Genomic DNA, 27,942 nt, shown 5'->3' with positions numbered 1-27,942 from the left:
AACTCTGGCTCGATCCTCGGTTCTGCCGTCACAGCCTGCGCAAGTCCCTGGGGGTGGCCATGGGAGCGGCCCCCGTACCAGGCTTGACTCCAGTCCCACGGCCACTCTTACTCTCTGGAGTCTCAGGCCCTAGGCCCAGGCCCTGAAGACCATTCCCACCCCACAGAGGCACAGTCTCAGGGGACACAGGGCTACAGGATGGGGCGCTGGGGCAGATACATCAGGCACAGGACAGAGGGACCTGCAGGATGGCAGTGCGACCTCCCACCCCCACCCCCAGTAAAAGCTCAAGGGGCTCCGCCCACAAATGCCCGTTACGTCTCCTTCAGGGGCCTGGAGGAAAAAGGGGGCTCTGATTCCGCCGGCTCCAGGCAACCTTTTTGTGCACCCTGGCTGCCCTCCTTGAGCCCTTGTGAGGGCTGTGGGTAGCGTCCCCTTCCTCTGGTGCAGGGGAGGTCAGACCCTCCCCGCCGCCCCCCCCCCGCCCCGGCCCCAGCTGGCTCTCACGTGGCTCCCTTGCCCCAACCCGTCCTGGCAGCCGGGCAGGAGCTGAGGGCTCTCTTCCAGCCCCTCCTATCCGCCCCTGTCTCTTCCTGGCTCTGGGCTCAGCTGAGGTGTGTGGGCAGGCAGTGCCACTCCGTGCATCTGGGCCCCAGGCGACAGACACGTCCCGCCTGTGTCGCGCCCCTGGACACGGCCAGCAGCTCCTGCCATGGACAGGTGGTACCCGGGTGAGTCCCCCGAGGCCAGTCCCGCCCGCCCCAGGTGTCCTCCATCACTTTCAAGTGCACCCCCAGGCTCCCCAGAGGGGCAGGAGAGCAGAAACCAGGAGCAACAAGGGCGTCTCAGCGTGCAGTCCTGGCCTGCTGGGTACGCGTGCCAAGTGCCCAGCACAGCCTCCTGGGCCTGCTGGCTGTGCAGACACGATCTACCGGAACTCTGAAGGCGGGCCGTGCTGCAAATCCTGGCTCCCCACTTCCCAGCTGCTGGTCTCTGCAGATTATTTGACTTCCTGTGACTGGGCTGTTCTGTGTTGTTTCCCTGTTTTATCAAACAGAGACACTAAAAACACTTCCCTTCCTTCGCAGAGCCGTGGTGGCAACGAAAGACTGTTTTTGTAAAGCACAGCTGTGCCTTGCACATAAAGGCTCCGCATGCAGCCGTCGGCTTGCTCTCCTGTTGTCACCTCTCGGTCATCTGTCTCTGGCTAGCATCTACCCAGCTATCTTCATCATCTGTCATCATCACCCATCATCTGTGTCATCACCAATCCATCTGCACCTGTTAGCATCTATCTCAATCTGTCTGCCTGTCACCTGTATTGATCATGAATCTATCACCATCATCAATGTGTCTCCATCTAGTGGTTATCTCTCCGTATCTACTATCTATCATCGGTCACCATCATCATCTATCCATCGTGCCTATCATCTCTCAGTCCATATCTACCTATGATCTGGCATGTCTGTCTGTCTGTCTACATCTTTCATCTAACTTTCCACCTGTGCTTCCCTCCTTGTTATTCCAGGAAGCCTCTGTGGTGGCTCCCAGGACAGATGATGCCCACTGAGCTAACGGGATGGCAGGTGACAGGGGCGCCACTGTCAGAGCTCATGGGATGGTGGGTGACAGGGGCGCCACTGTCAGAGCTCATGGGATGGCGGGTGACAGGGGCACCACAGTCAGAGCTCATGGGATGGCGGGTGACTGGGGTGCTCTACCCACGTGAAAAGTGGCAGTAGCTTGAGCTGCGTGGCCTGGAGGAGCCGGGCTTTCTAGCTCGGGGTTTGGTGCTAATCATGGGTTCCAAGCGGGTCCCTCAGCCTCCTGCCTTCGGTTCCTCAGGTTTCCCAGGGGAGCGCGGGCCACCTCCAGGGGCGGCTGCAGGCAGCCAAGGATTAGCCTCAGCTTCTTTTTTAAAATTTTATTTTTAAATATTTATTTATTTTACTTGAAAGAGTTAGAGAGAGGCAGAGGCAGAGGCAGAGGCAGAGGCAGAGGCAGAGGCAGAGGCAGAGGCAGGCAGAGAGAGAGAGAGAGAGAGAGAGAGAGAGAGAGAGAGGTCTTCCATCTGCTGGTCCACTCCCCAGATGGCTGCAACAGCCAGAGCTGGGCCCATCTGAAGCCAGGAGCCAGGAGCTTCTGCATTCTCTACGCAGGAGCAGGGGTTCCCCAAGGACTTGGGCCATCTTCCACTGCTTTCCCAGGCCATAGCAGAGGGCTGGATCGGAAGTGGAGCGGCCGGGAATTGAACCGGCACCCACATGGGATGCCAGCAGTGCAGGTGACGGCTTTACCCGCTACGCCACAGCGCTGGCCCCCAGCCTCAGCTTTCTTTACCTGCCAATGGCCCCCCAGGGCTAGGGAGCTCTCTGTGGATGTACGAGGGGGCTCCAGATAGACCATAGAGGAAACGGTATCCTAAGATGGTGCGGGTTTTCTGTTGCCTTTTGAAGCCCCCTTGTGCTGCTGACCACCGGCTCTGAAAGCAGAAGAGAGGCGCAGGGGTGTGACAGCCGCCGGCGAGGTCATAGGGTGGTGACCTCCCTCCCTCTGTCTCGCTCACTTATGCTCGTTTTCAGCGGGGAGGGGCTGGGTGTTCGCTGTCCAATGCTTTTGGTGCCTGTGGTTTTTCTGATCAACGCAAGAACAACACTTCCCGTTCCAGCCCCATGCTACACCCTTCACATGCCTTATCTCACTCTTCACAACCCAAGGAGCCAGGACTGTGCCCATTGTACAGGTGAGGAGACTGAGGCACAGAGAGCTTTGGCAAGTGCAGGAGTCTTGAAGTCACAGATGGAGCGGCTCCCTTTGGAAGGAGCAAGCTGCCCCAGGTGGACGCTGCCCACTGGCCTCAGCCCTTTGGGTGCCACTGGGCGTCAGTCTCTTCTGGAGACCAATTCAGATGGTTCAAACGGAACAAGGTCTCTGCGGTGCTCACCAAGTCCTGGGCACTGGAGTCCCCGAGGAGAGGGAGGTCATGGGAGACAGCTGGGAGGGTCGGGGACAGCCCCTGATTTCTGAAGCCCAAGGTCTCTTCATCAGTCTCCCCATTGCTCCTCACGGGCTGTGTGACCTTGGGCAGGGTCCCCAACATCTCTGTGCCTCTGCTGCACAGGCGCCAACAGTGCCCCAAGGGGAGGGGAGCAGAGCCAGGCTCTGAGGTGTGCAGGGAGGCACTGGGACAGGCAGGGAGACCCTGGGGGGCTCTGGTGGGGCATCTCTGGGAGCCCCTCAGGGAAGCCTTGAGTGCCGGGTAAGGTGCCCCAGTGGTGCAGTCCCGTCCACGGGGTGGGGGGGCTGAGGGGCCTCCCTGGGATCCCCGCCTCTGCCCCCAGAGCTCCAAGTGCAGCACAGGCTGAGCCTTGCGCTTCCCCTTTCCCACAGCTGGCGAGGTGACCCCCGCTGACCCATCCCTGGCCCTTCTCTCTGGAAATTTCCTTTGGGAGGGTTTGGAAACCCAGCCGGCCCCTCCCTCCCCGCGCACCTCCTCCCGGCTCTGCGGGAGCCCCTGCATCCCCTGCGTCTCCACCACAGCTTTTCTTGTGACCAGGGTAAATATTACCTGGCACTGTTAATGTTTAATGCCAGCACCTCGTCCCGGCCACCTGCGGCACACGCAGAGGCGGCAGGAAGCAGCGGAGGAGCCCGGTGGGCTGGGGAGATGGCAGGGGACGATGGTGAGTGCGTGCCTGCCTCGGTGGCGGCAGCCACCCTGAGGACCCCCTCTTCCCTCCACGTGCCAGCCCCCTCCCCAAGAACATCTCCTAGCCTGCCTTCACCCCAAAGCCATAGAGCGCGAGTGGCAGAACTGGGGGCAGCAGGTAGAAGCCGGTGTGCACGCAGGCAACGGGAACAGGGAGGGCTGGCTGGGGGAGGGGCAGGCCCTCTGGTTAGCCCAGTCCCAGCCCTTCAGGTTCAGGACACACTCCCCAAAGGCATCCCGTGATGAGAAATGACTCAGGCCTGTGCAGACCAAGCGGACACCTGCTGACTGGGTGGCGGGGCAGGGGGGACCGGGCGGGAAGGTCAGCTGTTCTAGAAAAGCCTAGGGTGTGGGGTGGGGGAGGGGCTCTTCAAATGGCTCAAGGCAGGGAGTGGTTTCTTGTGGCAGGGAGGGGTGTCCTGGCTTGGGTCTGGCTGTGGCTTTGATGTGAACTCTCGATGTGACCTTGAAAAAGACTTGACCTAGTCTGGGACGATGCCCTTGAGGGGGAAGAGGGCTCCGCAGCCCCCACGGCCTGGCCCTGGCCTCTGGTCCTCCTGACCTGTCAGGCCCTTCAGGACTGGGCACTGACCCCTGCCGGGCGGCTCTCTCTTAGTCCTAAGATGGGCTGCTGGGGACACAGCACAGCCCAGGAGGTGCCCACTGGAGCGGAAGAGCTGGCCAAGGGCGAGCGTGCACCTCGCAGGGTTGGGGGCAGGCCTGCGACCCCTACTGGCTGTGAGTGGCTCTGAGGCGGGGTGGGGAGGCCACAGGGCCAGGGCCAGGCGCCTTTACCTTGAGAGGCCTCCTTCCAGCCTGCCAGGAGGGCTTCTGCTCCTGGGTGCTTTGCCACCTCCTGGTTCAAATCCCAGCCCCACCCCTTGCTCGCTGTGTGACTGCGGGTGAGTCACATGCCCTCTCTGTGCCTCTGTGCTCCTGTGGGTTACAGTGGAGTAGCGGTGAGGCCTCGAGGGGTTGTCAGGGGTTAAACAAGTGGCAAGGACCACCCACGGCTGTCAACATTTCTGACAGCGGTGTGCTGGCTCCGAGCAAGCGGAGCGAGCAAGCAAGCGCGGTGACAAAGGACAGCAGCTCTGACACTAACTGGAAACAGCTCAAGACTCCTGGCTCCACCTGCCCCGGGGACGTTGGCTCGCTTTCCTCCTCTGGGCCTCAGTTTCCTGTTTCTGCTCCATGAACTTGGAGGTTCTGCTTCATTCAGTGATCCTCAGATAGCTGCAGCTTCCTGAGAGACAGGCTGCAGGCAGATGGGCGGGCGGGCGTCTTTCTCAGCCTCGAATCGCCACGCACAAGGAGCAGGAGACCCGGCCCCTCCCTGACGTGCTGCCGGCCCTGCAGCCCCCGTGGATGGGGGTGGCCAGCTGTGTGCCGGGGGAAGGGCACGCGCAGACCCGCTGGCCTCCTCTGCTGGGAGCCTGCCTTTGCCCTCTGCAGGCTTCCGCGGCTGGGAAGGGGAGGACCGGAAATTCCAAGTTCCCATGCTGGTCACTGCGTAGACTCCCTGCCCCCGCCCCAGCACACCTGTGGCTCTCTTCTCAGGTGGAAGCCCCAAAGGGGAAGAGGACCCATTCCACTATGGTAAGCCTGGGGACCCCACCTCCCCTGCCAGCTGGCTCACAGCCCCTCCCCCTGCCTGTGTCAATGCCCCTTTGCCCCCCATCCCCGCCCCGTTGCCCTGCGGCTGCTGTGGGTGGGTGGCCAGGCGGGCTGCAGGGACAGACTCCATCCCGCCTCTCTTGCCCTCTCTTTGCCCAGACTACGAGACTGTCCGCCAGGGAGGCCTGATCTTCGCTGGCCTGGCCTTCGTCATAGGGCTCATCATCCTCCTCAGTGAGTGGAGGGGGGTGCTGGATGGGGGCGGGTCTCCCCCCAGAGCCACTGAGCACAGCACTGGCTTCCCAGGTCCACTCCCGCCCCAGCACGGCAGGGGGTGTCCAGTGGGATGCCAGGCTGCTTGGACCTTGGACCACAGAGCAAGGTCCACTCTGACTCCTGTGCGCCCTCTAGTGGACCCAGGAGGCGCCGCCGAGATGGGAGGGCTTGAACCTGAGGCATAATGGGGGCGGGGGGGGGGCACCAGCCTGCACCTGGGCCACATCTTAGCCCATTCAGTCCTCTGGGCACCACTGAGGGAGGCCCGACCGCCAGCCTTTTACGATGACAAGGCAGGCCCACCTGAGAGGTACACTAACTGGCCCAGGTGTGTCTGCCTTCTTGCAGCCGGGGGCCAGACCCTGCATTGCAAACCCCCAGGGCCCCACTCTGCTAAGTCAGGCTGACCCCTGCTGCCATCCAGAGACTTGGGGGGCCCAACAGCACCTCAGCAAGGGCCATGCGTACATGGGGGCTGTGACAGAGGGTCCCCCAACCTCAGCAGGCACAGGGCAGGAGCTTACTAAATGCTGCTGACTTGTTCTGGCACACCCAAAAGACAAATACACAGACACGTAGCCAAAGGCAAGGAGATGCTGCACACAGCACACACAGCCTTGTGTCCCAGAATCCTAACGCACTTCGGCCACGGCATGGGGGTGGAGGGCACACGAACCCAAGCAGGGGTCCGAGCAGGGCTCGGAGGGGCTTCCTGCCACGTACCTCCCAGTGCTCTGTGCCCGGTGCTGTGAGCGCCCGCACTGTTCCCCGTGGGTCCACTGCAGTGAGCGTTCGAGGGTTCCTTAAATGTTCTGGGTCCGGCCCTATGTGAGGTGACCCCAAGCCCTAAGCCAGTGACGCCGGTGGGTGGTCAGGAGGATGGGGAGAACAGAGGCTGATGACCCCATCTTTCAGAAGTCTGCGAACTTGAATCCCTTTTTCTCCTTTCAAGGCAAAAGATTCCGCTGTGGGGGGCATAAGAAACGCAGGTGAGTGTTCCCGGGGAACCATGGGGGCGGGCGGGGGTGGGATGAGGATTTTGTCTCTGGGGCTGGGAAAGGGTCCTCAACCTGAGAGTCCCAGCCCCAGCCCTCCCGCCGGCCTCTGACCTGTCTCTGCCCCCAACCCAGGCAACTCGGTGAAGACGAGCTGTGACAGCAGGTGCGTCGGGGAGGCGGGGGGCTGGGACTGGGCTGGGAGGAAGTCTAGGGCTCATGGTGGGTCGTGGGGTCTGCCACCCACCATGGGTTTCTGAATGATTGACAAGTGCCTGGGGTGCAGCGCATGACCTAGGGAAGCTGACCGGGGCGGGGGGGGGGGAAACAAACCCCAGCTCCCAGTCCCTCTCCTGCCTCCCTCTTTTCAGACTCAGCTGAGGACCCCCATCTAGGCCGGACCGCCGACCCACCTCCTGTCTGCCAGGCTCAGCCTGATCAATCGTGGTGGGCTTTGCCTCCTGCCCGCACCACCTCCTGCCCGTAATAAAGCTGGCTTCAGAAATGGCCCTTCCCCCGCCTACCTTGTTCCGTAACTGTCTCCAAGCTGGATACAAACACAGCCTCCATCATCCCTGTGCCTGTAAAAGCAGTAGCTTGGTGTCACCTGGACCGACAGCAGCCGGGGGGGGGGGGGGGGGGGCCCTGCGGGGACAGAGGCCCTGGGCGGCTTCCAGGGCCTGGGGCTTCCCTGAGAGGAGTGACCCAGCCCACCAACCTTGTAGCTGCCTGAGGCCACCACCTATGTTGGGTGCTGCCAGTTCGCCCAGGGTGCCCCAGGGTGGGGCGCCCCAGGGCGGGGGGCCGGGGGGCCCTGAACCGGATTCTCCCCGCCACCCCCACCCCTCGGGGCCAGGCAACCCCAGCTGAACCCACTCACACCCACCTGTGCCCCCCCCCCCCGTTAAGCTTAGCACCAGAGGCCCAGCAATGGGCACCGAGGGCGAGCCCGTTGTTCCCACGTCTTCCAGGGCCTTGTCCATTCAGGCATCCTCAACCAGCCTCCCCGCCCGGGCCACCCCGCCCTCCAGCCTCCCTCCCTGCCCGCAGTGGTCGTCCGGGGACCCGCGGCGTGGCGGATCCGGGCGCCACCTAGCGTCTGGTTTGCTCACCTGCGTCTGCAGGCATCCGAAGGAAGAGCCCAGGGAAGTTTCTGGGGTTCAAACTTTGCAGGGTGAGTGGGGAAGGGCAGGTGGGCCACCTTTCCTCTTACGAATTACACTCGTGATCCAAGCCCACTGCCCCTGAGCCCTGAAGCCCAGCAACCCACAGAAGGGACACCGGGGAACCCAGGGAGGCCCCAAAGCCATCAGAGCCAGAGCTGGACCGAGTCTGTGGCTCCCCTCATGTGCTCTTCCCAGCACCTTGGCACCGAGGGGCCGGCGGGGGGAGGTGGACTTCCTGGCAGACCACCTGTGCCCCAGGAAGCCTGGGCCAGCAGGGGCCAGCAGGGCAGAGCCTGGCAAGGTCTGTGACGCTTGCTCTGAAGATGGGCTCCCAGATAACACCAATGCCACCGGTCACCCCCAGGCAGTGTTCAGTATTTCTGTATGGGGGACAGATGCACACAGGAGCAGCCGCCAGGGGAGATCAGGAGGGAGGTGGTTCCTCTCCCAGAAACGGGAGGAGCTGCGTCGCAGGCCTGCAGTCCACGTGGGCAAACGTGAGATGGCCGTTCTGGAATGTTCTATTCACCAGCCCACGGAGCCGCCCGCACTCAGAGGGAATTCCAGGGGCTCTGGAGGGGAATGGGTCCTGGGTGAGTCACTTCCCGTGGGTGACCCTGATGCAAACCCCCTGCTGGAGAAACGTGAGACTGCATCGGGTCCTTTTCAAACCTCCAGACCTGCTGGAGAGGCCCCTTGAGGTGGGGTTCGCACAGGAGGAAGCCTGACACGCCCCTAGGGGACCCCTGGGGACAGGTGGGGGGAGGTGTGGCTGACCCCCTCCCCCCAGGACGCTAGGGAACAGTTCCCCTTCTCCCTCCAGGAAGGTCAGGTCGCCTGCAGCTGCTGAACTTTCACTTCCCTTCGGGATTTTCCACAGTTCAGATCTGTACTGAGTCACACTGCGAAGTGATTACGTGAATTGGTCTTAATCATCCAAGAGTTGACAAAAGCAGCCTGGGCCTGAGAGTGCAGTTCCACCTATTGCCACCAGAGGGAGCATGAGGCTTAGTCCGAGTCCCTTCCATGGCCGGTTTTCAGCCTGGCCTTGGCCACGGTCGGGGCAGAGGGGTTCCTGCTTGGTCTTCCCAGCGCCCACATTTCCTGGGACAGCCCTGAGTTCTTCTCCTTCCACACGCACAGCCCCTCCCCGCCAAGTCGCAGAACCGTCCACCCCTTAGGTGCAGAGAGGTGCAGGGTGGGAAGGGGAGGCGGGGCCTGGCTGGGGTCTGTGTGCAGATTTGGCCTGAGCTGAGGGGCATTGGTGAGTATCACTCCGGCCCTGGGGGAGACTGGTGTGGAGCCAGAATTGAAAGTCACAGCCTAGCAGGTGGGCATGGCCCGGCAGAGCAGGAGGACAGCTCCACCGTGTCCCTGCCCACTGCCCAAGAGAGTGCTCTCAGGAGACTAAAGGCAAAAATATGGCTGCATCAGAGGGCAGCTGGGGGAGGGGAGCAACTGGGAGCAACTCGGACTAGACTAAGTTACTGGAATTAAGACTTATTCTTTGCATCTGCTCTCCCACAATATGGCGCTGGGAGAGGAGGAAACAGCTTCTACACAGCTGCCTCCAGTTCAACCAATAAACAGCAGGACCTGCTCCTGATTGGAGGAGAGCAGCGTACTCAGCGTGTGGGTAGCAGAGTTGGGATTGGTGGAAGAGGACTATAAAGGAGGAGAGAGACAACATGCACCGGGAACATCTATCTGAAGGAACACCTGTGCAGCCCCCGAGAGAGCTGGCCGGCGGTGTACCGCTCCCCCATGGAAGTGGGGAAAGTGGCAGGGGGAACCGCCCTTCCACGGAGGTGGAAGGGACGGTAGCCAACCCGGGAAGAACCAGCAGCAAACCCGGGGAGGGCCGAGCAGACAAAAGAACAGCGCAGGGTCCTGTGTCGTTCCTCCACGAAGAGGGGGAGCGACATAATGGTGCCGTGACTCGGATAGGAAACCTAGGAGGGAAGAAACGGGAAGAAGTGGGAAAATACCGGAGAGAGAGACTAGCAAAGAGCCTAGGGAAAAGCCGGACGGAAAAGGTGCCGGAAGAAGCTATCGAAAGCCTAGGCATAGACTCGGATACGGACTACGGGGGGAAGCTGGGAGAAATCTCTAAGGTTGAAAGCGAAAATGAAACCTAGAAGAAACTTAGACTCGGATACGGACTGTGGGGAGAAGCCAGGAGAAATGAGAGGGGAATATTGTTGGAAGAAAAGTTAGGAAACATACCAGGTAGAGAAAAATATGTTAGGGAGGATGAAGCCGCGGGGGCAGGCCAAGGCGGAGACGAAAGCCAGGTTGGAATTCTTCAAGTCAGCCCGGGAAACAAAAGGCGAAAAGCAAAACCAGAGGCGGAGACGTGGGCCGCCAGGTTGGAATCCATCAGATTAGCCCAGGGAGCAAAAGACGGGAAGCCAAACCGAAAGGTGCAGACGTGAGCTAGGTTGAATTCGCCAGGTTAGCCCGGGGAACTTAGACTGAATACCGGTGGTGGAAACATAAGCTAGGCTGTGTGACTCTCGGAAGCCGCTGCGCGCAGAGAGCGCGCAGGGCACGAACGGGGAGAGCGCACGGGGCACTAATAGAACGCAGGGCTGGCGCGAAGGCCATGGTGCGGGTGCGAAGGGCACAGAGACCGCGGAGCGCACGTGAAGCCGGGAAGCCGCGCAGATGAGAGAAGCGCGGGCTGAAGCGGCGCAGAGCCGAGAAGCCGCTGCGGGGTGAGGCGCTGAGAAGCTGCCTCGGGGCGGGCGCCGGGAAGCCGCGGGGATAAGAGAAACAGAAGTTTAGAAATAAAATGAGAGAAATAGGAATGCTGGTAGATAGAAGTAAAATAGGAGAAATAGGAATGCCCGGAGATAGAGAAATAGGGAAAAATAAGGCCTCCCCACAACATGGCAATGAGAGGGCTCGGATTCGGTCTGCCTGATTAGTAAGACGATAAGCACCTGTGGGCGGCTGCAGGTCACCGAAGACAGGCATGTTATCAACACCAATAAGTCTCCCCACAATACGGCAATGAGAAGGCTTGGATTCGGTTTGCCTGATTGATAGGGCTTGTAAGCACCTGCAGGCAGTTCTAGCAGAGCAGAGCATGCGCTGCAGGGCACCGAACACAGGCACGCATCAGCGCCTAAAAACCTCCTCACAACATGGCAAAGAGAGGACCCGGATTCGGTTTGCCTGATTGGTAGGGCTTGTAAGCACCTGTGGGCAACTCTAGCAAGCAGAGCAGAGTGTGTGCCACGGGGCACCGAAGACAGGCGCGTATCAACACCAAAAAATAAAAAGAAAGGGGGATCTGTGGGGAGCAACTCGGACTAGACTGTTACTCGAATTAAGACTTATTCTATGCATCTGCTCTCCCACAATATGGCGCTGGGAGAGGAGGAAACAGCTTCTACACAGCTGCCTCCAGTTCAACCAATAAACAGCAGGACCTGCTCCTGATTGGAGGAGAGCAGCATACTCGGCGTGTGGGCAGCAGAGTTGGGATTGGTGGAAGAGGATTATAAAGGAGGAGAGAGACAACATGCACCAGGAACATCTGAGGGAACACCTGTGCAGCCCCCGAGAGAGCCGGCCGGCGGTGTACCGCTCCCCCGCAGAAGTGGGGAAAGTGGCAGGGGGCCCGCCCCTCCACGGAGGTGGAAGGGACGGTAGCCAACCCGGGAAGAACCAGCAGCAAACCCGGGGAGGGCCGAGCAGACAAAAGAACAGCGCAGGGTCCTGTGTCGTTCCTCCACGAAGAGGGGGAGCGACATAATGGTGCCGTGACTCAGATATGAAGCCTAGGCAGGGTTTTGTGTCGTTCCTCCATGAAGAGGGGGAGCGACATGTGTCTAATATGAGATCTGTACACGGATCCGCATGATATGCTTATTCAAATAGCTAAGCATTGGAAAAGCTGCCAGTCATTGGCACAGTACAGAAACAAATGCGGTGTACTTTACAATTGAATAGAATTCATCTATAGACAAGAACAAACCAAGCTAAATGTAATAGCGTGGAAGAATCTATAGATACGATGAAGAAAAGAAACTAGACACAGAAAGGTACGCTCTGTATGATTCTGTTTGTGAACTTTAAGAGGCAAAGTTAAGGTTAAGTTGGAACAGTGGTTACTGCTCGGGGAGGTGGGACCAATATGGCATGGAGCCCTCTGGGATACTGGACAGCGTCCACTCTACATGAACGGTGGGTGTTTGTATGTGCAGGCACTCACTGAGCAGTCTGCTTCAGATATAACTGCTTTACTCAATGAACGTTATACCAATAAAACAGACAAGCAAAAGCACCACCAAGAAGCTACCCGAACAAGACGATGTATCTGGGAGAGCGGTGCTGGGCCGCCATGACACATGAGCGCAAATGCACACAACGGCACTTCTTGGACTTCTCACACCCCTGCCTGACACACACAGACACACAGATTGCCTGCAGGAGCTGCACACACGCAGGCTCACACAGCCAGACAAAGGTTAAAGGAGGAAGCTACCCACGTCCACAGCTTCTGAACCCTTCCCTCACTCTCTGTGCCTCCCAGGAAACTCTGCTCCCCTGTCCCTTTCCTGGGCAGGCCCAGGCTCTGGCGTGCCTGCACTCAGCTCACCGTGCAGGGCTGCAGCCAGGGACTTGCCTACCCGGCTGTGCTGAGGACAGGACGACCTGGGCGGGGGCTGGAGGGGCTGCATGACCCTGTACTTTGCTCAGTGGGAAGTTTTCTGGTCTCACCCAGAGTGAGAAGGCCTCTGCTAACCACTGGGCGGGTACCCCAGGTTGGGGAAGGGGGGCCCCTGGGTGCTGCCTGCTGCATGACTAAGCATGGTGGACCCAGCAGTCGGTTGGAGGAAGACATGCCCCTTCCTCTCTTCCCTGGCCCCAGTCGGTCTGCTGGGGCACTCACAGTAGGTCCCACTGCAGGCTCTGGTGGAGCAGACGGCCAGGTGCTGGAGCCTGCTGGGCTGGGATGCGGGCTCTGTGTCCTGCTAACTGTGTGCCTTTGGGCGAGATCCTCAACCTCTCTGAGCTTTCAGGTGCACCCTCTGGACAACAGGGAACTCGCACCTGCTCCTAAGGGCTCCAGGGAGTAAGTGGAAAGAGCCAGTGCCCCCCAGAGTGCTCCCTTCCCGCTGCCCTTGCATCTTCTGTGTGTCCGCAGGGTCTGGCATAGAGGAAGAGAGGTCTTCCATCTGCTGGTTCACTCCGCAGATGGCTACAACAGTCGGAGCTGTGCTGATCCGGAGCCAGGAGCCAGGAGCTTCTTTCAGGTCTTCTGTGCAGGTGCAGGGGCCCAAGCACTTTGGGCCATCTTCTACTGCTTTCCCAGGCCATAGCAGAGAGCTGGGTTGGAAGTGGAGCAGCTGGGACTCAAAACAGCACCCATATGGATGCTGGCACTGCAGGCAGTGGCTGTACCTACTATGCCACAGTGCTGGCCCCCTGGCTCGGGTTTTTTCACAGCTCTGCTCACGTCTCCTGTCGGCAGTCCCGTTTCTAGTCCTTCTTTCTTCTTAGTGCCTTTGTATCCTCAGAGTTTAGCACTGGGCTTCTACCTGGTAAGCACTCAAATGAACTGAACTGGACCCTGGGCTCTGCCCTGAGCGAGGTTCTCCCCAGCCGTCATCACCAGGGCTGGACAGAGGGGACCGCCTCCGGGCTGCGGATGAGGACACGCTGGACTTTGCGCTGCACGTTCAGGTAATGGCGATGCCAGTGGTGACTTACACACAGTTGGGAGGCAGCCGTTTACCAAGTCCTTTCACCTAACTCAGTCAGGTCAGAGGTAAAAAGGATCGCTGTAACCATCTGGTAGTCAAGTGGTGTGGCATTAAGTCGTTACTAAACTAAGGAACTGCACAGTGGTGACATTGTGTGTGTGTCACTCCTAGAGCTATGCCTTGGCCTGGGAAAGCAGTAGAAGATGGCTCAAGTCCTTGGGCCCCTGCACCTGCATGGGAGACCTGGAAGAAGCTCCTGGCTCCTGGATTTAGATTGGTGCAGCTCCAGCCGTTGCGGCCAATGGGGGAGTGAATCAGCAGATGGAAGACCTCTCTCTTTCTCTGGGTAACTCTGACTTTCAAATAAATAAATAAATCTTAAAAAAAAAAAAAAAAAAGGCTATTTGTTGAAAGGTATTGAGAATCAATAATTAAACCTGTATGTAAAAATCTATTCTGTGGGATTGCTGACCTCACTCAGACTTTAAGATACTTTTAAGCTTTATTTTTAAATTTTTATTTATTTACAAAGAAGAGTGACAGAGACAGACAGACACAGATCACTCTTCAAACTGCTGGTTCCTTACAGATACTTCAAATGTGCAAAGTTAGACTGCAAGTTGTTAAGTGTTTTCCCTACCCAACTTTTACTCCTCTGGTAGTAATGACGCACCTGCAAGGTACGATGCACTGCTGTGATTTTTGAAAGGATATAAAGACAAAAAATGAGATAGGCCTTGCCCTAAAGAACTTCAAGAATGTAAAAGGGGAGATGAGACAGGTACATAAAAAGCTGTTACATGAGACAGAAAGTGACAATTCCCATTAGAGATTACTCTAGGATCTTGGAGGAGGGAGTAACAACTCCTACGTACAAGGCTTTGTAAATAAGATGGCATTATAACTGATTCTTAAAAGATGGGTAACTCTGGAAATGTGGTAGATGAGAAGACCCCAAAAGAGGAATACCATACACGTTGTAAGGGAAAGACGTAAGCAGGATCTCAGCTGGAGAAGGGTGAGCAGAGCTCAGCAGCAGGGCTCGTTTTTGCTGAGGGCACACACTAGGAACAGAAGAACAGTACCTGTTCAACATTGCTCATGTCAAGCCAATCTTGATCTTCCAGTTCTACTGCCATTTCTTCCAAATACACACAACGGCTGGGGATACCATTCCCACTTTTCAAGCTTGGATCACCTGGGAAATGATTATAATCTGATAGGTTAAGGATAATGTTCCTGTTTATATTATATAGACAACTGACCTTACATAGACACCAGCACTTTTCCTGAACTCCAAGTTTGACTCAGGAGTGATCCTGATATACAAAGTAGTATGTCAAGATTTAAATCTTTTTCTTCCAGTCACAGAGCATGGGCTTTGTTGTAAACCTGACATCATAACATTTAAAGAGCAAATCCCAGACATTAGTTCTAACTTTGGGATTTAACTACAGATAGGGCACACAGGGAAAACACTGATATCTCTCAAGGCTTCCATCTGAGAAAAACTGGATTTGATACCATTCCCATTTCCCTTTCAGGTAGTAAAGCTGAGTGGCTATATGGCCCCGTTAGTATCAAAATGGGGACAAAAGTTAGACCTGTGTTTAAACATCATTTGTGGGTCACAGCCAAAGTTTCACTGAAATATAAACCCTGTATTCCAGGGGGCACAGTGGGTTTGTCTCACCATCAGATACAACATATTTCTAAGAACAAGTCTCTGGTGCACGCCCAAGTAGGAAAGGTAGAATAATGACCAGGTTGGCCACAAGTCTTTAACTCACTGTTGTCCAGAGTAATGAGGAAGATTCTTTGGATCATGTGATTGATGTTGAGTTGCTCACATATTTCCTGTTGTGATCGGAATGAGCGGCTAATCTCGGCCACAGAGTAATCAAATTCATCCAGGCTCTCTGACACACTATTATCCGAGTCATCTGGGCTAGCTGGGAGTTCATCTGCCAGAACACGTACACTGTTCAATGTCACATCCTTCTCTTTAAGAAACCAATTTACTACCCAAAGTGATAAACGTAACCAAGAGGAGGGTAATTTTACTGTGGAACAAGTCAATCATCTAACCAGTAAATATCTTAAGTCTGGCAGGTTAAATGTTTGATTCTAAAATCCACAGCTATAATCTCATCACATTTTACACGGGGCAAGTTTTATTACTTCTACTCATAACTGTGTTCCATACTGCCAAAAATAGAAATGTTATCTTCCCAACAGAATGCTTGTAAACAAAGAATTACCTAACAGTCAAAATGCCTGGCTTTCTCCTGGAGGAGACATTTGTTTTAATAATTCCAAACTGTTCAGGAAAATGCAGTGCAGAAAGTCTCCGCTGAACCAGTTCCCTGCAGACAAGCACTTAATTCCGCAGTGTTTCAGATTTTTTCCCCTTTATTCCAGTGCTCATGCTCAGTCCTTGATTTTATTGATTTAAAAAATGAGATTATATTTTATACAGCCCTTTTCAGCTGGCTTTTACAATTAACCAGCACCAACACCTTTCCCACTAGGTCATTTAGAAACATACTTCATTTTTTTTGATGACTGTACTGTGCACTGTATTTTTGGCACACACTGTTTTATGTAGGTACTTAAACTCCAAGCTGGTTCAACAAATGATGAACAATACAGTTGTTCCAATTTTTCATGACTTTAAGTAAGACTGCACTGAATATAATTTTTTGTTCACTTGTATTTCTATAGGATAAATTCATAGAAGTAGAACTGCTTGCTCCAAGGACTTGAACATTTAAAAAATTCGCATATACTACCAATACCCTCAGAAAGACTAATTTACATGCCTACCCACCGGTATATGTGAGAATATGTCTGTTGCAATCTTCACAAATTTCACAGATTAAAAACAAGCTAACTGTTGCTGTAACTGGCATTTCTCTAGTGACTAGCAAGATTGGACTTTTTAATCTCTAGATTATCATATATAAATTGCTTATCTCCTTTTCTGTTCTGTCCTTCTCTCTAGTTACCTTTTTCTTACTGACTGAATCCCTTTTGTTTCTTTCAAAGCCTTTCAGAATGACACTCGTAATGAATGACTACAAACACTGCTGTTCACAAAAAGTCACACAGGAGTCTCCATCTGCTTTTCTCTGTTGACAAGGTGGCTACTCTGCAAGCCTAAACGCCACCCAGAAGGAAGAGCTGCCTCAGTGCGGTGAGCTTAGTACCAAGTAAAGCTCAATACAGGAGGCCAAAGGTTTCAACAGAGTGCTAACTGCTAATGGCAAACAGGTTGGTCCTGGTGGCGTGATAAACTCCATGTAAACAAGCTACGATGACGAGGTGCCAAAATAATAACAGCAGAGCAGTGCTGGCCTTGTTCCCACTGCCTGCAGTACTCCCGAGTCCAGCCAGCCTTATGTCTGTTTACAGCCAGCTAAAAAGTCAGCATTGTGTTGATTTTTTCTTTGCTTTATCCGTCACCCTAACACACATCCATCTTGCCTTTATCTCCTTTTTGTTTAATCTTAATCAAAAGAAAGGCCACATCTCAGCTATGCATCTGAACTTAAAAAAAAAAAAAAAAAAAGAGAAAATGTAAACACTTTTCTATTTCTCAAGGAAAAACTATTCTTCCTTTTGGAAATAGGAGAAGGCATGCAATTTTTAGTTTGAAAGACTGTGAACGTTGGGGCCAGCATTGTGGTATAGCAGGTAAAGCCACTGCTTGCAGTGCTGGCTTTCCACATGTGCACCAGTTCAAGTCCCGGCTGCTCCACTTCTGATCCAGCGCCCTGCTAATGCACCTGGGAAAGCAATGGAAGATGATCCAAGTGCTTGGGTGCCTGCACCCTTGTGGGAGACCTAGATGGAGCTCCTGGCACCTGGCTTCGGCCTGGCCTAGCCCCTGCCTTTATCATCATTTGGGTAGTAAATCAGCAGACAGAAGATCTCTCTCTAACTCTGCCTTTCAAATAAATAAATACATCTTAAAAAAAAAAAAAAGAAAGAAAGAAAGAAAGAAAAGAAAAGGAAAGACTGTTAATGTTCTCAGGAGTCTAGCATGTCTGAGGAACCCCACCAAGTTCTTCTAGGCCATATGTTTCCTGATTGGAGGAAGCTGGACTTGATCTTAACTTTGTTTCCACATAAAGACAAACCTTTTTCTGATTAGTGAGATATTCAGATTTTTTTTCACATTAAGGCTAAAGGTCAGATTTTCCCAGGGGTCGGTTCTAACAGCAGTAGGCTATAAAAGAGGCCACTGAGAAGCACTTTACTGGAGAGGGCCTTTTAAACTCTGAGCTTAGGAACAAATCTCATTTATCCACAATCTTCCTTTTACACTTGCTTTCTATAGCTGCATATGACTTGCTTTCCAAACTTTCACTTACTTCGTCAGTTTACTATGTTAAAAATATGTACGTAAATAGCTTTAACACAGTGATTTTTTTCTTTTTAAAAATAAAACAGCACGGCAGCTTTGAGATCACAATAGACACCCATTCCTATGGAACCACCTATTTTCCAGTTTCTTTATACGCAGGAGGTGTGGAGGCTAAGGGAGAATCCCAAAACAAAAACCAACAAAAACTTCTGCCCTAAATGAACACAAACAATTTCTGCCTCAAACTTAAATTCCAATTGCAATTAAAGGACCCAGGGAATACTTAATTGGGAAGACCCCATTCTAGGTCAGCTCATTCACGCGACTGGCTCCTTCACTTACCAGATTGCTGCTTCAGCTGCTCTTTTTGGATTGCTGCAAACTGCTTGGCATCAGCCAGGGAGCCAAAAAGAGCAGCAAAGGGGTTACTTGAGATGTTGTTGTTATTCTCCTGGTCTGTCATTTCACTTTAAGTTATCCTCCATCCAGACCTAGGGGGAGGGGCTGTACAAGGGACAGGTATCAGACAGAGAAGGGCAGATAACAGAACAGTTGTAAGACCCTCACAGCAATTCTTTTTCCCACTTCTCAGATATAATACATTTCAAAAGGCTTTGGGTTAAGAATTTGCAAATTTCTGTTCCAAAACACAATACTATTTTGGCAAAATCAATATAAACCCATCAAGTGGACATAATGGCCTAATTTGGGGACAGTGAAACACCAAAAAGCCTAAAAAGAGCATTCAATTGTATTTATCTGTAGTCAAGTTCTTACTTCAACATTTTCTATTGCTATTACTTCAGGAAAGGCTAAGCATAAAGAAGTCAGAGATCGGGCCGGTGCTGTGGCTCAATAGGCTAATCCTCCGCCTTGCAGCGCCGGCACATCGGGTTCTAGTCCCGGTCGGGGCACCGGATTCTGTCCCGGTTGCTCCTCTTCCAGGCCAGCTCTCTGCCGTGGCCAGGGAGCGCAGTGAAGGAAGTACTTGGGCCCTGCACCCGCATGGGAGACCAGGAGAAGCACCTGGTTCCTGGCTTCGGATCAGTGCGGTGCGCCGGCCTTGGTGGCCATTGGAGGGTGAACCAACGGCAAAAAAGAAAACCTTTCTCTCTCTCTCTCTCTCTCTCTCACTGTCCACTCTGCCTGTCAAAAAAAAAAAAAAGAAGAAGTCAGAGATCTCATCTGCTAAGTCTCGAGGCTGGCAGGCTAGTTTTCATTCACTATGGGAAAGAAAAAGTGGCACCTGCTCAGACCCCTATGATCTAGGGTTGGAACTGAGACTTCCCTCAGTTACATACAAAATAAACATAACCCCATAGTTTAGGGTTAGAACAGCAAATCATGACCAGAACTAGACTAGCTGTATGTTGTATATCTTTAATATATGTTCAGCAATCTTTCTCTATTTGTAGGCTTAAAACTACTGACATTTCTCGAACTGAGAACTAAGTGGCTTTTGTTTAATTCTATATCTAAGTTTCACTGCTTATCTGATTTTTTTTTTCATTACAAAAACTGAATAAACATAAAAATTGTCAGGTTTACAGTGTAACATAAAATAAATACCTCAAAGGTATTTGGTGGAGCTGACTGAGCCTGCGTATGCACTCCTGTGGCTACACTTCGTTTTTCAAAGCCAAGCAGACGTAAGAGTTACAATAGGATGAGCAGAGTCCCCTGAAAGGCTGTCTCCCATTTCTGAGATTTTTAAGGCCACTGCATAAAAACAGACCCCAGAAAAATGTGGGAAGAGACACAGGGTATAAATAATCCACTTACAGGATGTTGAACTGCTACAAGAACAAAGGCCTTAGAAAGAGCAGGGGTAGAGACACAAGAGAAGGTGAAAAAAAAAATCTACCTTAGTATATTGAGGTAAGCTTCCTTACAGAATGACATTAACACAAGCTAGCGCCAAGCTGGGAAAGTTACAGGAAGAGACGGTAACACTTCTCAATAATCTGAGCTTCCTCCACCAGTTATTTCACATTCCTCTGCTATGTCTTCTGGTTAAGTATTAATGGCTAAGGGCCAGCGTTGTGGCCTAGTGGGTAAAGCTGCCGCTTGTGATGCCAGCATCCCGTACGGTCGCTGGTTCCAGTCCCGGCTGCTCCACTTCTGCTCCAGCTCCCTGCTGATGCACTTCTGAGGGCAGTGGCGGATGGTCCAATTCATTGGGCCTCTATACCCATGTGGGAGACCCAGATGGAGTTCCAGGTTCCTGTCTTCGGCGTGGCCCAGCCCTGGCCATTGTGGTCAATGGAGAATGAACCAGCGGATGGAAGATCACTCTCTGTCTCTCCCCCTGCCTGGTAACTGTGCTTTTCAAATAAATAAAATAAATCTTTAAAAAAAATAGTTAATGATAAGGGGCCTGCTTTGTGGCATAGTGGGTAAAGCTGTCGCCTGTGACACTAGCATCTTATTCAGGTGCCAGTTCGAGTCCTGGCTGCGGCACTTCTTTTTTAAAGATTTATTTATTTTTATTTGAAGGTCAGTTACACAGAGAGAGAAGGAGAGGCAGAGAGAAAGAGAGAGAGAGAGAGGGAGAGAGAAAGAAAGTCTTCCATTCGTTGGTTCACTCCCCAGTTGGCCGCAATGGCCGGAGCTGAGCTGATCCAAAGCAGAAGCCAGGAGCCAGAAGCCAGGAGCCAGGAGCTTCTTCCGGGTCTCTCACATGGGTACAGGGGCACTAGCACTTGGGTCATCTTATTGCTTTCCCAGGCCATAGCAGAGAGCTAGATTGGAAGTAGAGCAGCCGGGACACGAACCAGCACCCATATGGTATGCCAGCACTGCAGGCGGTGGATTTACCTGCTATACCACAGTGCCGGCCCCTGCTCAACTTCTGATCCAGCTCTCTGCTAATGTGCCTGAGAAAGCAGTGGAAGATGGCTCAAGTGTCTGGACCTTTGCCATCCACGTGGAGGAGCTGGAAGAAGCTCCTGGCTCCTGGCTTTGGACTGACCCGGCTCGGGGTGTTGAGTTGGGGAGTGAACCAGTGGATGGAAGACCTCTCTCTCTGTCTCTCATCCGCTTCTGTGTAACTCTGCACATCAAATAAATAAAAGTAAATTCTGAAAAAGTTAATGGCTAATTAGTTCTAATGGCTTATACAGACAGTATAGTCTCTCAGTGTAAGTCTTTACTGCTTCAAGAAATAGAATTCCTTTTAGAAATTTTTCATTTTTTTTTTTGTTTTATCTGAAAGGTATGCATGCACACACACAAAGAGTGAGAGAGAGGGAGAGGTAGAGAGGGAGAGAGAGATTGATCTTCCATCCGTATTGGTTCACTCTTCAAATACATATAATATACAGGGCTGAGCAAGGAGCCTAGAAGGCCATGCAGCTCTCCCATGTGGATGGCAGGGACCCAAGTACTTGAGCCAACATCTGTAGCTTCCCAGGGTGCCATTGTCAGAAAGCTGGATCCCTTGTGGAGTAGCTGGGACTTGAACTTGAACCAGACACTCCAATATGGGATGGGGCATCTATGGATGGCTTAACTGCTGTACCAAAGGCCCACCATAGGTTTCATTTTTTCTTTTTATTAAAGATGTATTTTATTTATTTGAAAGACAGAGTTACAGAAGATGGGGGGGAGAGAGAGAGGGAGAAAGAGAGGTCTTCCATCTGCTGGTTCATTCCCCAGATGGCTGCGATGGTCAGAGCTGAGCAGATACCAAGCCAGGAGCCAGGAGCTTCTTCTGAGTTTCCCACATGGGTGCAGGGGCCCAAGCACTTGGACCATTTTCCACTGCTTTCGTAGGTGCATTAGCAGGGAGCTGGATCAGAAGTGGAGCAGCAGGGACTTGAACTAGTGCCAATATGGGATGCTGGCGCTGCAGGCTAGGGTTTTATCCCATTGCACCACAGCACCAGCCCCAGGAATTAGACTCTTAGATGGTGCTCTATCCATTTTATTTTTTGCCCTGTATGACATGTCTCCAAAAGTTAATGGTTAACATGTATTATGAAAAAACTATGCAAGGATTTAAAAAATATTTTGTACAAAATAACATCTGTTAATTCAATTTTCATGAACTTTTTAAACTATCATAAATTTGAGTTGAGTTTAATAATGCAAAAATGGAAGCTATTTTATGTAGTGTTAGAATTAACAAGAATTCTTGAGAGGGCTTTCCCCTACATAACTACCACATCAGCTTACTAATTACCTCTAATTCACATACAGGCCCCAAGAAGTGCTTCCCTGTCTGGTGACCACTACCCTTCATCCATCATAAGGTGTTGAATTCAAGGAATGCAAAAAAGTATAGTGAGTTCTTGTTATTTTCTGTTTCTAAAACACCATCATGTTATTCCAACATGACATCCTACATTTTTCCTTTAGGTATCCACACCTCTCAGTCCAGGTGTTCAGATGGGGCTGATATCACCCACTAGATCCAGGAAGGGGCAAATGACTATGCCCAGAACAGAAAGAACGTCGTATTTTCTGGCCAAAGCTGCTAACCGAGGATGGGGCACAAGACCCTACTGAGGCCTATGAGAGTTAACGAATACAAGCTTCAGGGCTTGGGCTGAATCGAAACAGAACTCTGTTCTCCTGCTTGGGTTGCCTGGCTGGCAAGATAAAGACCTAGACTTGCCATCTTTACAGCATCTAGAAAACACCTAACCAAAAACTAAGCCAACATTTAGAAAAATAAAAATTGAGAGATGGAAAGACTTCTGGATTTTTCAGTTATAAAAGTCAATAAATTCGCCGGCACCACAGCTCACTAGGCTAATCCTCCGCCTTGCGGCACCGGCACACCGGGTTCTAGTCCCGGTTGGGGTGCCGGATTCTGTCCCAGTTGCCCCTCTTCCAGGCCAGCTCTCTGCTGTGGCCCGGGAGTGCAGTGGAGGATGGCCCAAGTGCTTGGGCCCTGCACCCGCATGGGAGACCAGGATAAGTACCTGGATCCTGCCACCGGATCAGCGCAGTGCACCGGCCGCAGGACGCCCGCCGCGGCGGCCATTGGAGGGTGAACCAACGGCAAAGGAAAACCTTTCTCTCTCTCTCTCTCTCTCCCTGTCCACTCTGCCTGTCAAAAAAAAAAAAAAAAAAAAAAGTCAATAAATTCGACCGGTGCCGCGGCTCACTAGGCTAATCCTCCGCCTATGGAGCTGGCACCCCAGGTTCTAGTCCCGGTTGGGGGCGCTGGGTACTTGTCCTGGTTGCTCCTCTTCCAGTCCAGCTCTCTGCTGTGGCCTGGGAGGGCAGTGGAGGATGGCCCAAGTGCTCGGACCCTGCACCCGCATGGGAGACCAGGGGGAGGCACCTGGCTCCTGGCTTCGGATTGGCACAGTGCGCCGGCCGTAGTGGCCATTCCGGGAGTGAACCAACAGAAGGAAGACCTTTCTCTCTGTCTCTCTCTCACTGTCTAACTCTGCCTGGCAAAAAAAAAAAAAAAAAAAAAAAAAAAAGTCAATAAATTCTCTTAAGTGTAGAAGCCAGCTTTTTTTTTAGAAATATATCTGAAAAGAGTCTAGGTTATTATAAAGGAGATACATCTCCTGTACCCCATGTACTGAAAGGAGGCTGTGGGCTAGCAAGCACAGCATATGGCAGACAAGCTCTTAAGATTACTGAGAAAGACACAGAGAACTCATCAACAATAAATGGCACCGCGTCCTCCCTTCTCAACAATACATAAAGAAGCTGGTTTTCTCATACAGCTAGTTTGTAATTGTGCTAGGATTTTTATCTTCCCCCATTGCTTTCCTAAGCAGATCTACTTTGCTAGATGATAAGCTCTTTGAGCACAGGTTCAAATCTGATCTTTCTTGTTCAGCATTATATATCACAATCATGAAATCCTAGATAAATATCTATGGAATGACTCAATCTTACTTAAGCTGTTCCTGAACTCCTTGTCATCAAGAGCATCAGTCCTGATCCTACTTCAAAGTAAGGGCTTTCCTATTTGTGTTGAGTTGCAGGGGAAGGTCAAATTTCCAGGCCAGAAACTGTGGCTCTTTGGTATCTCAGCATGTACAAACCGAAGAGTAGAAATAGATCTGTGTTGTCATTGCAAATGTCTGTGAAAAACAAGAAACTTTTTTTCTACCTCATTAAGTGAATCTTTCACATGTACTTCAAATCTGCACACAACTGTTTTCAAATAAAAAGTTGAAACTTGACAGTCACTCATAAAAAAGTTACAGGAAAAAGGAGAGCTGGTTGCTTGATGAGAATCTTTGTGGAAATGCCAGTTTAGATTTTTTTTCAATGAACTTACAAATGTGGATGTGGGTATCTAGGTACTGCCCACTCCAAAACAAAGACCTGATAAAACAGAACCTTGATATTCTGTTTTAATGTTCAATAATGTCACTAGCAACATATTATTTCCTATTTTCAAAGGCCATATGGAGATACACATGACACCGTTGTCAGCCTTTGGGACAGTGTAACCAACAATCCTTAGAAGCTACTGGACTTGATTTGATTCTCTTAGAATACCTGTCTTTGAAAACAAGTTTCTTTCTTTATATTTTTTTATTTTTTGACAGGCAGAGTAGACAGTGAGAGAGAGAGAGACAGATTGAAAGGTCTTCCAGTTGGTTCACCCTCCAATGGCTGCCGCGGCCGGTGCGCTGCAGCCGGCGCACCGCACTGATCCGAAGGCAGGAGCCAGGTGCTTCTCCTGGTCTCCCATGCGGGTGCAGGGCCCAAGGACCTGGGCTATCCTCCACTGCACTCCCGGGCCACAGCAGAGAGCTGGCCTGGAAGAGGGGCAACAGGGACAGAATCCGGCGCCCCGACCGGGACTAGAACCCGGTGTGCCGGCGCCACAAGGCGGAGGATTAGCCTATTGAGCCATGGCGCCGACCCGCAAGTTTCACTCTAATACAATTGCTGCATTGGTCTACATTTCCTAATAGCTGTGCACCTCAAGTCCTACAAAATTCTCTCACCCTTCTGTAACTGAAGCTTTTGTTTATGAACAGTACTGTTAAGCCTGTAAGGGCCATTCTCAACTCAGGAGCACATAAATGTTTTAACATCACATCTGTAACTGTTTTAAACAGAAATATTTGAACCACTTTGTAAAACTGAGATTGTTTAAAATCGAGTTCTATTAAATTATACTCGTGAGTTCTCTCTCATGGAAATACCTGCATCAAATTAAAACAGGAAATTTTAAAATGCTCTCGTTGTATATTTCGCCCAATAATATTTTCAGGCCAGCCTAACATGGCAACAAACCTCTTCACCCCATCTATCCACAAGCTAAAAGGCTCTTATCAAGTAAAAAAGGCAGACAGCTTTTATTTTTTTCCCTTCTTGGGTCCCTTTTTATCTCAGGTGGACTGCCACGTGGGCCCATGGCAGGCAATGACACAGAGACAACACATCCTTGCTCCCCGAGCGAAAAACTGATCCCCACAGCAAGACCCATCCAACATGAGCTCCCGAGCTGTGGCCACTCCATTTTTAGGAAGCACGACGCAGAGTTCCACGAGCTACGGGTGGTGAACCCATCACTCGCCGTGAGAAATGTGAACACTCTGACACAGGCATCCAATCGGTTTGATTACTATGGCTCGTGCTTATTTGTATCTTTCCGGCGTCTTCCTATTTGTCGTCTACTTGCCACACTGTATCCCCCCAGGTTCCATAAGGGAAAGAGGCAGACCCACCACCAGCTCGACGCATGTTCCAGAAAAGAAAGTCAAAAGATAAAGCAAAGCAGTATTCCAGCCCTCCCAGGAAGGGCACAGCCACGAACAGGGCAGAGAAACGTACAGAGACAGCAAAGGCTGGGGTCCTGTAAGGGTTCCTAAATCAGGGTGGAAGTTCGCGAGGAAGGTCCCAAGGCAGGAAAGCACAAGAGAAGCAATGTGCGAGTTAGCACGAGTGCAGAGGCCTGGACTGGCATTTCACTAGGAGAAAAATCCGTTCCAGACTCAACGATCCCCTCCCGTCAGGCTGCCTTCTCTCTTACCAGAGCCTGAAGGGCCAGCAGCGACACGACAGAGTCTCAGCGGCCGAAGGGTTCCCACTCCCGACTCAGCAATGCGACCGGAGATTACATCATCACTCAGCGCCGGAGCCTGGGAAGTCTCACCTTCACGCCGGAAGCCAGGCGTCTCAGCCCGCGCCGGTCAGGGCGCGCGGACACCGCCACAGCGCACGCGCTAGCTCCCTCGCAGCCGGCGGGCAGGGGCGGAAGTGTCCTGAAGTAGTTTTGGGATTCCGTTGGGGCCAGGGAGGGGTTTGGAGTTTGGAACTTGGTGCAGTGTGAGTGTGGGTTTTGGAAACTTGTATGGAGGGCAGCTCTAACATTGTGAACCCAAGCTATGGTCGCAATATCTGTGGATCTCTGCTTTCTATATTCCCACCGGTCCTATACCTTTTTTAAAAATTATTTTTTATTTATTTGAAAGGCAGAGTTACAGAGAGGCAGAGAAAGACAGAGAGCTGGCTTCCATCCGCCGTTTCACTCCCTAGATGGCCGCCGCGGCCAGAGCGAGCTGATCCGAAGCCAGGAGCCAGGAGCTTCTTCCTGGTCTCCTGTGCGGGTTCAGGGGCCCAAGGACTTGGGCCATCTTGCACTGCTATCCCAGGCCACAGCAGAGGGCTGGATCGGAAGTGGAGCAGCCAGGACTGGAACCAGCGTCCATATGGGATGCTGGCAGTGCAGGGTGCTTTACCCCCTGCCACAGCGCGGACCCCTCTATGCCTTTTTGAAGCAGCTTCTGTTACTCTTGATAGATGATTTTATCAATGAAATCAGCTATGATTGAGTTTCAGTTCTCTTATCTGTGGAGACAATTTCCATTTTTTAAAGATATATTTATTTGAAAGGTGGAGTTACAGAGAAGGAGAGGCAGAGGTAGAGAGAGTAAGTGAGCTTCCATCTGCTGGTTCACTGCCCAAATGGCTGCTAAGGCCAGAGATGGGGTGGGCCAGTGTGAAGCCAGGAGCTTTTTCTGAGTCTCCCACATGGGTGTGGGGCCCAAGTACTTGGGGTATCTTCCTCTGCTTTCCCAAGTGCATTAGCAGGGAGCTGGTTGGGAAGTGGAGTCGCCATATGGGGTACCAGCGCTGTAGGTGTGGGGCTCAATGGGATGCGCAGCCATGGAGCCCCCACGTCAAGGTCTGTCTGATAGCTGTTGCTGTGTCTTTATCACAGGGCGAATGTTGCTAGTTTCGGTTAGGGCAATGCTTTCCCATGGTCGGGACTTTCCAGAGGAGTTGAGAATGTTGTAAACAACAAGATGGCACCGAGGACCGCGCGGTGAGCCTGCCTGCTGCGTGACACCTCATCTGAGGACGCGTGCACACTGCGTGAACAGACAGCGGATTGGAGTGTTCCATGGATGGACTTGAGCCTGCTTGCAATTGGCCGGATTTTGTATATAAGCTGTGTGCTGAGGAAGGAGGGGGCTTTTCTGTCCACTCTCCTCCCTTCATTCTTTCTCTGTCACTGTTATTTTCTTATTAAAAGTCTGCTGAAGACCGATAAGCTGCAAACAGTGTCGTTCCTTTGCGGGCAAGGGAGCAACAGTAGGCGGCAGCTTAACCCACTTTGCCAGCAGCGTCAGCCATGACAATTTAGATCTTACAAGGTTGTTTTTTTAGAGTACACAAAGGTGACTGGAAACAGCATAGTTCTACAGAATTAAAAGCAGTGTACAAGTGGTAAGACAGTTCACAGAATTACAGAAAGGACTTGCAAGTCATCTCTCTGATAAAGGATTATTATCCAGAATATATAAAGAACTCTTGGAGTGTAACCAAAAAACCCAAATAATCCAAGAATGGGCCAAGTGGGCCAGGCATTGTGGCCCAGTGGGTTAAGCTGTTGCTCGGGACTCCTGCATCCCATATCTGAATGGCTAGTTGGAGTCCTGCAACTCTACATGGAATCCAGTTTCCTGCTGATGATCATCCTAGTAGCTGCAGGTCACGACTCAAGTGTGTGGGTTGCTGCCAAACAAGTGGGAGACTTGGATGGAGTCCAAGTTGGGTAGAGGCCTGGTGAGTGGGAGTCCTGTCTTTCTGCTTCCCAAATTAAAAACAATTTTTTAAAAAAATCCACAACCATGATGAGATTCTACTTCACACTGCA

The 27,942-nt window shown here is 52.2% G+C and overlaps 2 protein-coding genes and 1 long non-coding RNA gene across 6 annotated transcripts; 2 read left to right on the top strand and 1 right to left on the bottom strand.

Moving 5' to 3' along the window:
- The first annotated feature begins 590 nt into the window (after window positions 1-590).
- On the top strand, window positions 591-7,106 carry LOC103349229 (sodium/potassium-transporting ATPase subunit gamma). The gene is made up of 6 exons (XM_008260708.4): window positions 591-731; window positions 5,270-5,308; window positions 5,486-5,560; window positions 6,555-6,591; window positions 6,733-6,763; window positions 6,969-7,106. Exons 1-5 carry the CDS (start codon window positions 713-715, stop codon window positions 6,755-6,757), a joined length of 195 nt encoding a protein of 64 aa, XP_008258930.1. The 5' UTR covers window positions 591-712; the 3' UTR covers window positions 6,758-6,763; window positions 6,969-7,106.
- Window positions 1,913-25,956, bottom strand: LOC138847219 (ubiquitin conjugation factor E4 A-like). 4 transcript variants are annotated; one of them, XR_011384921.1, is made up of 8 exons: window positions 25,813-25,936; window positions 18,192-18,353; window positions 15,271-15,444; window positions 14,566-14,678; window positions 7,122-7,178; window positions 6,326-6,567; window positions 2,341-2,482; window positions 1,913-2,221 (listed from the first exon to the last, which is right to left on the bottom strand). XR_011384921.1 is itself a non-coding variant. In XM_070065253.1 (6 exons), the coding sequence occupies exons 2-5, from the start codon at window positions 18,310-18,312 to the stop codon at window positions 7,167-7,169; spliced, it is 420 nt and encodes a 139-aa protein (XP_069921354.1). In that variant the 5' UTR covers window positions 18,313-18,353; window positions 25,813-25,936; the 3' UTR covers window positions 6,123-6,567; window positions 7,122-7,166. The 4 variants fall into 4 exon arrangements, 2 of the variants coding, with proteins under 2 accessions (XP_069921354.1, XP_069921356.1); XR_011384920.1 differs by having other exon boundaries at window positions 1,913-2,482; window positions 25,813-25,956; XM_070065253.1 differs by lacking the exons at window positions 1,913-2,221; window positions 2,341-2,482 and having other exon boundaries at window positions 6,123-6,567.
- Window positions 25,924-27,336, top strand: LOC127488157 (uncharacterized). The gene is made up of 2 exons (XR_007915609.2): window positions 25,924-26,108; window positions 27,004-27,336. It is a non-coding gene; the product is annotated as an uncharacterized lncRNA (long non-coding RNA).
- Window positions 27,337-27,942: the final 606 nt, after the last annotated feature.

Source organism: Oryctolagus cuniculus, chromosome 1, assembly GCF_964237555.1.
Source record: "Oryctolagus cuniculus chromosome 1, mOryCun1.1, whole genome shotgun sequence".
NCBI lineage: Eukaryota > Metazoa > Chordata > Mammalia > Lagomorpha > Leporidae > Oryctolagus > Oryctolagus cuniculus.
This window is presented reverse-complemented; position numbering and strand designations above follow the sequence as displayed.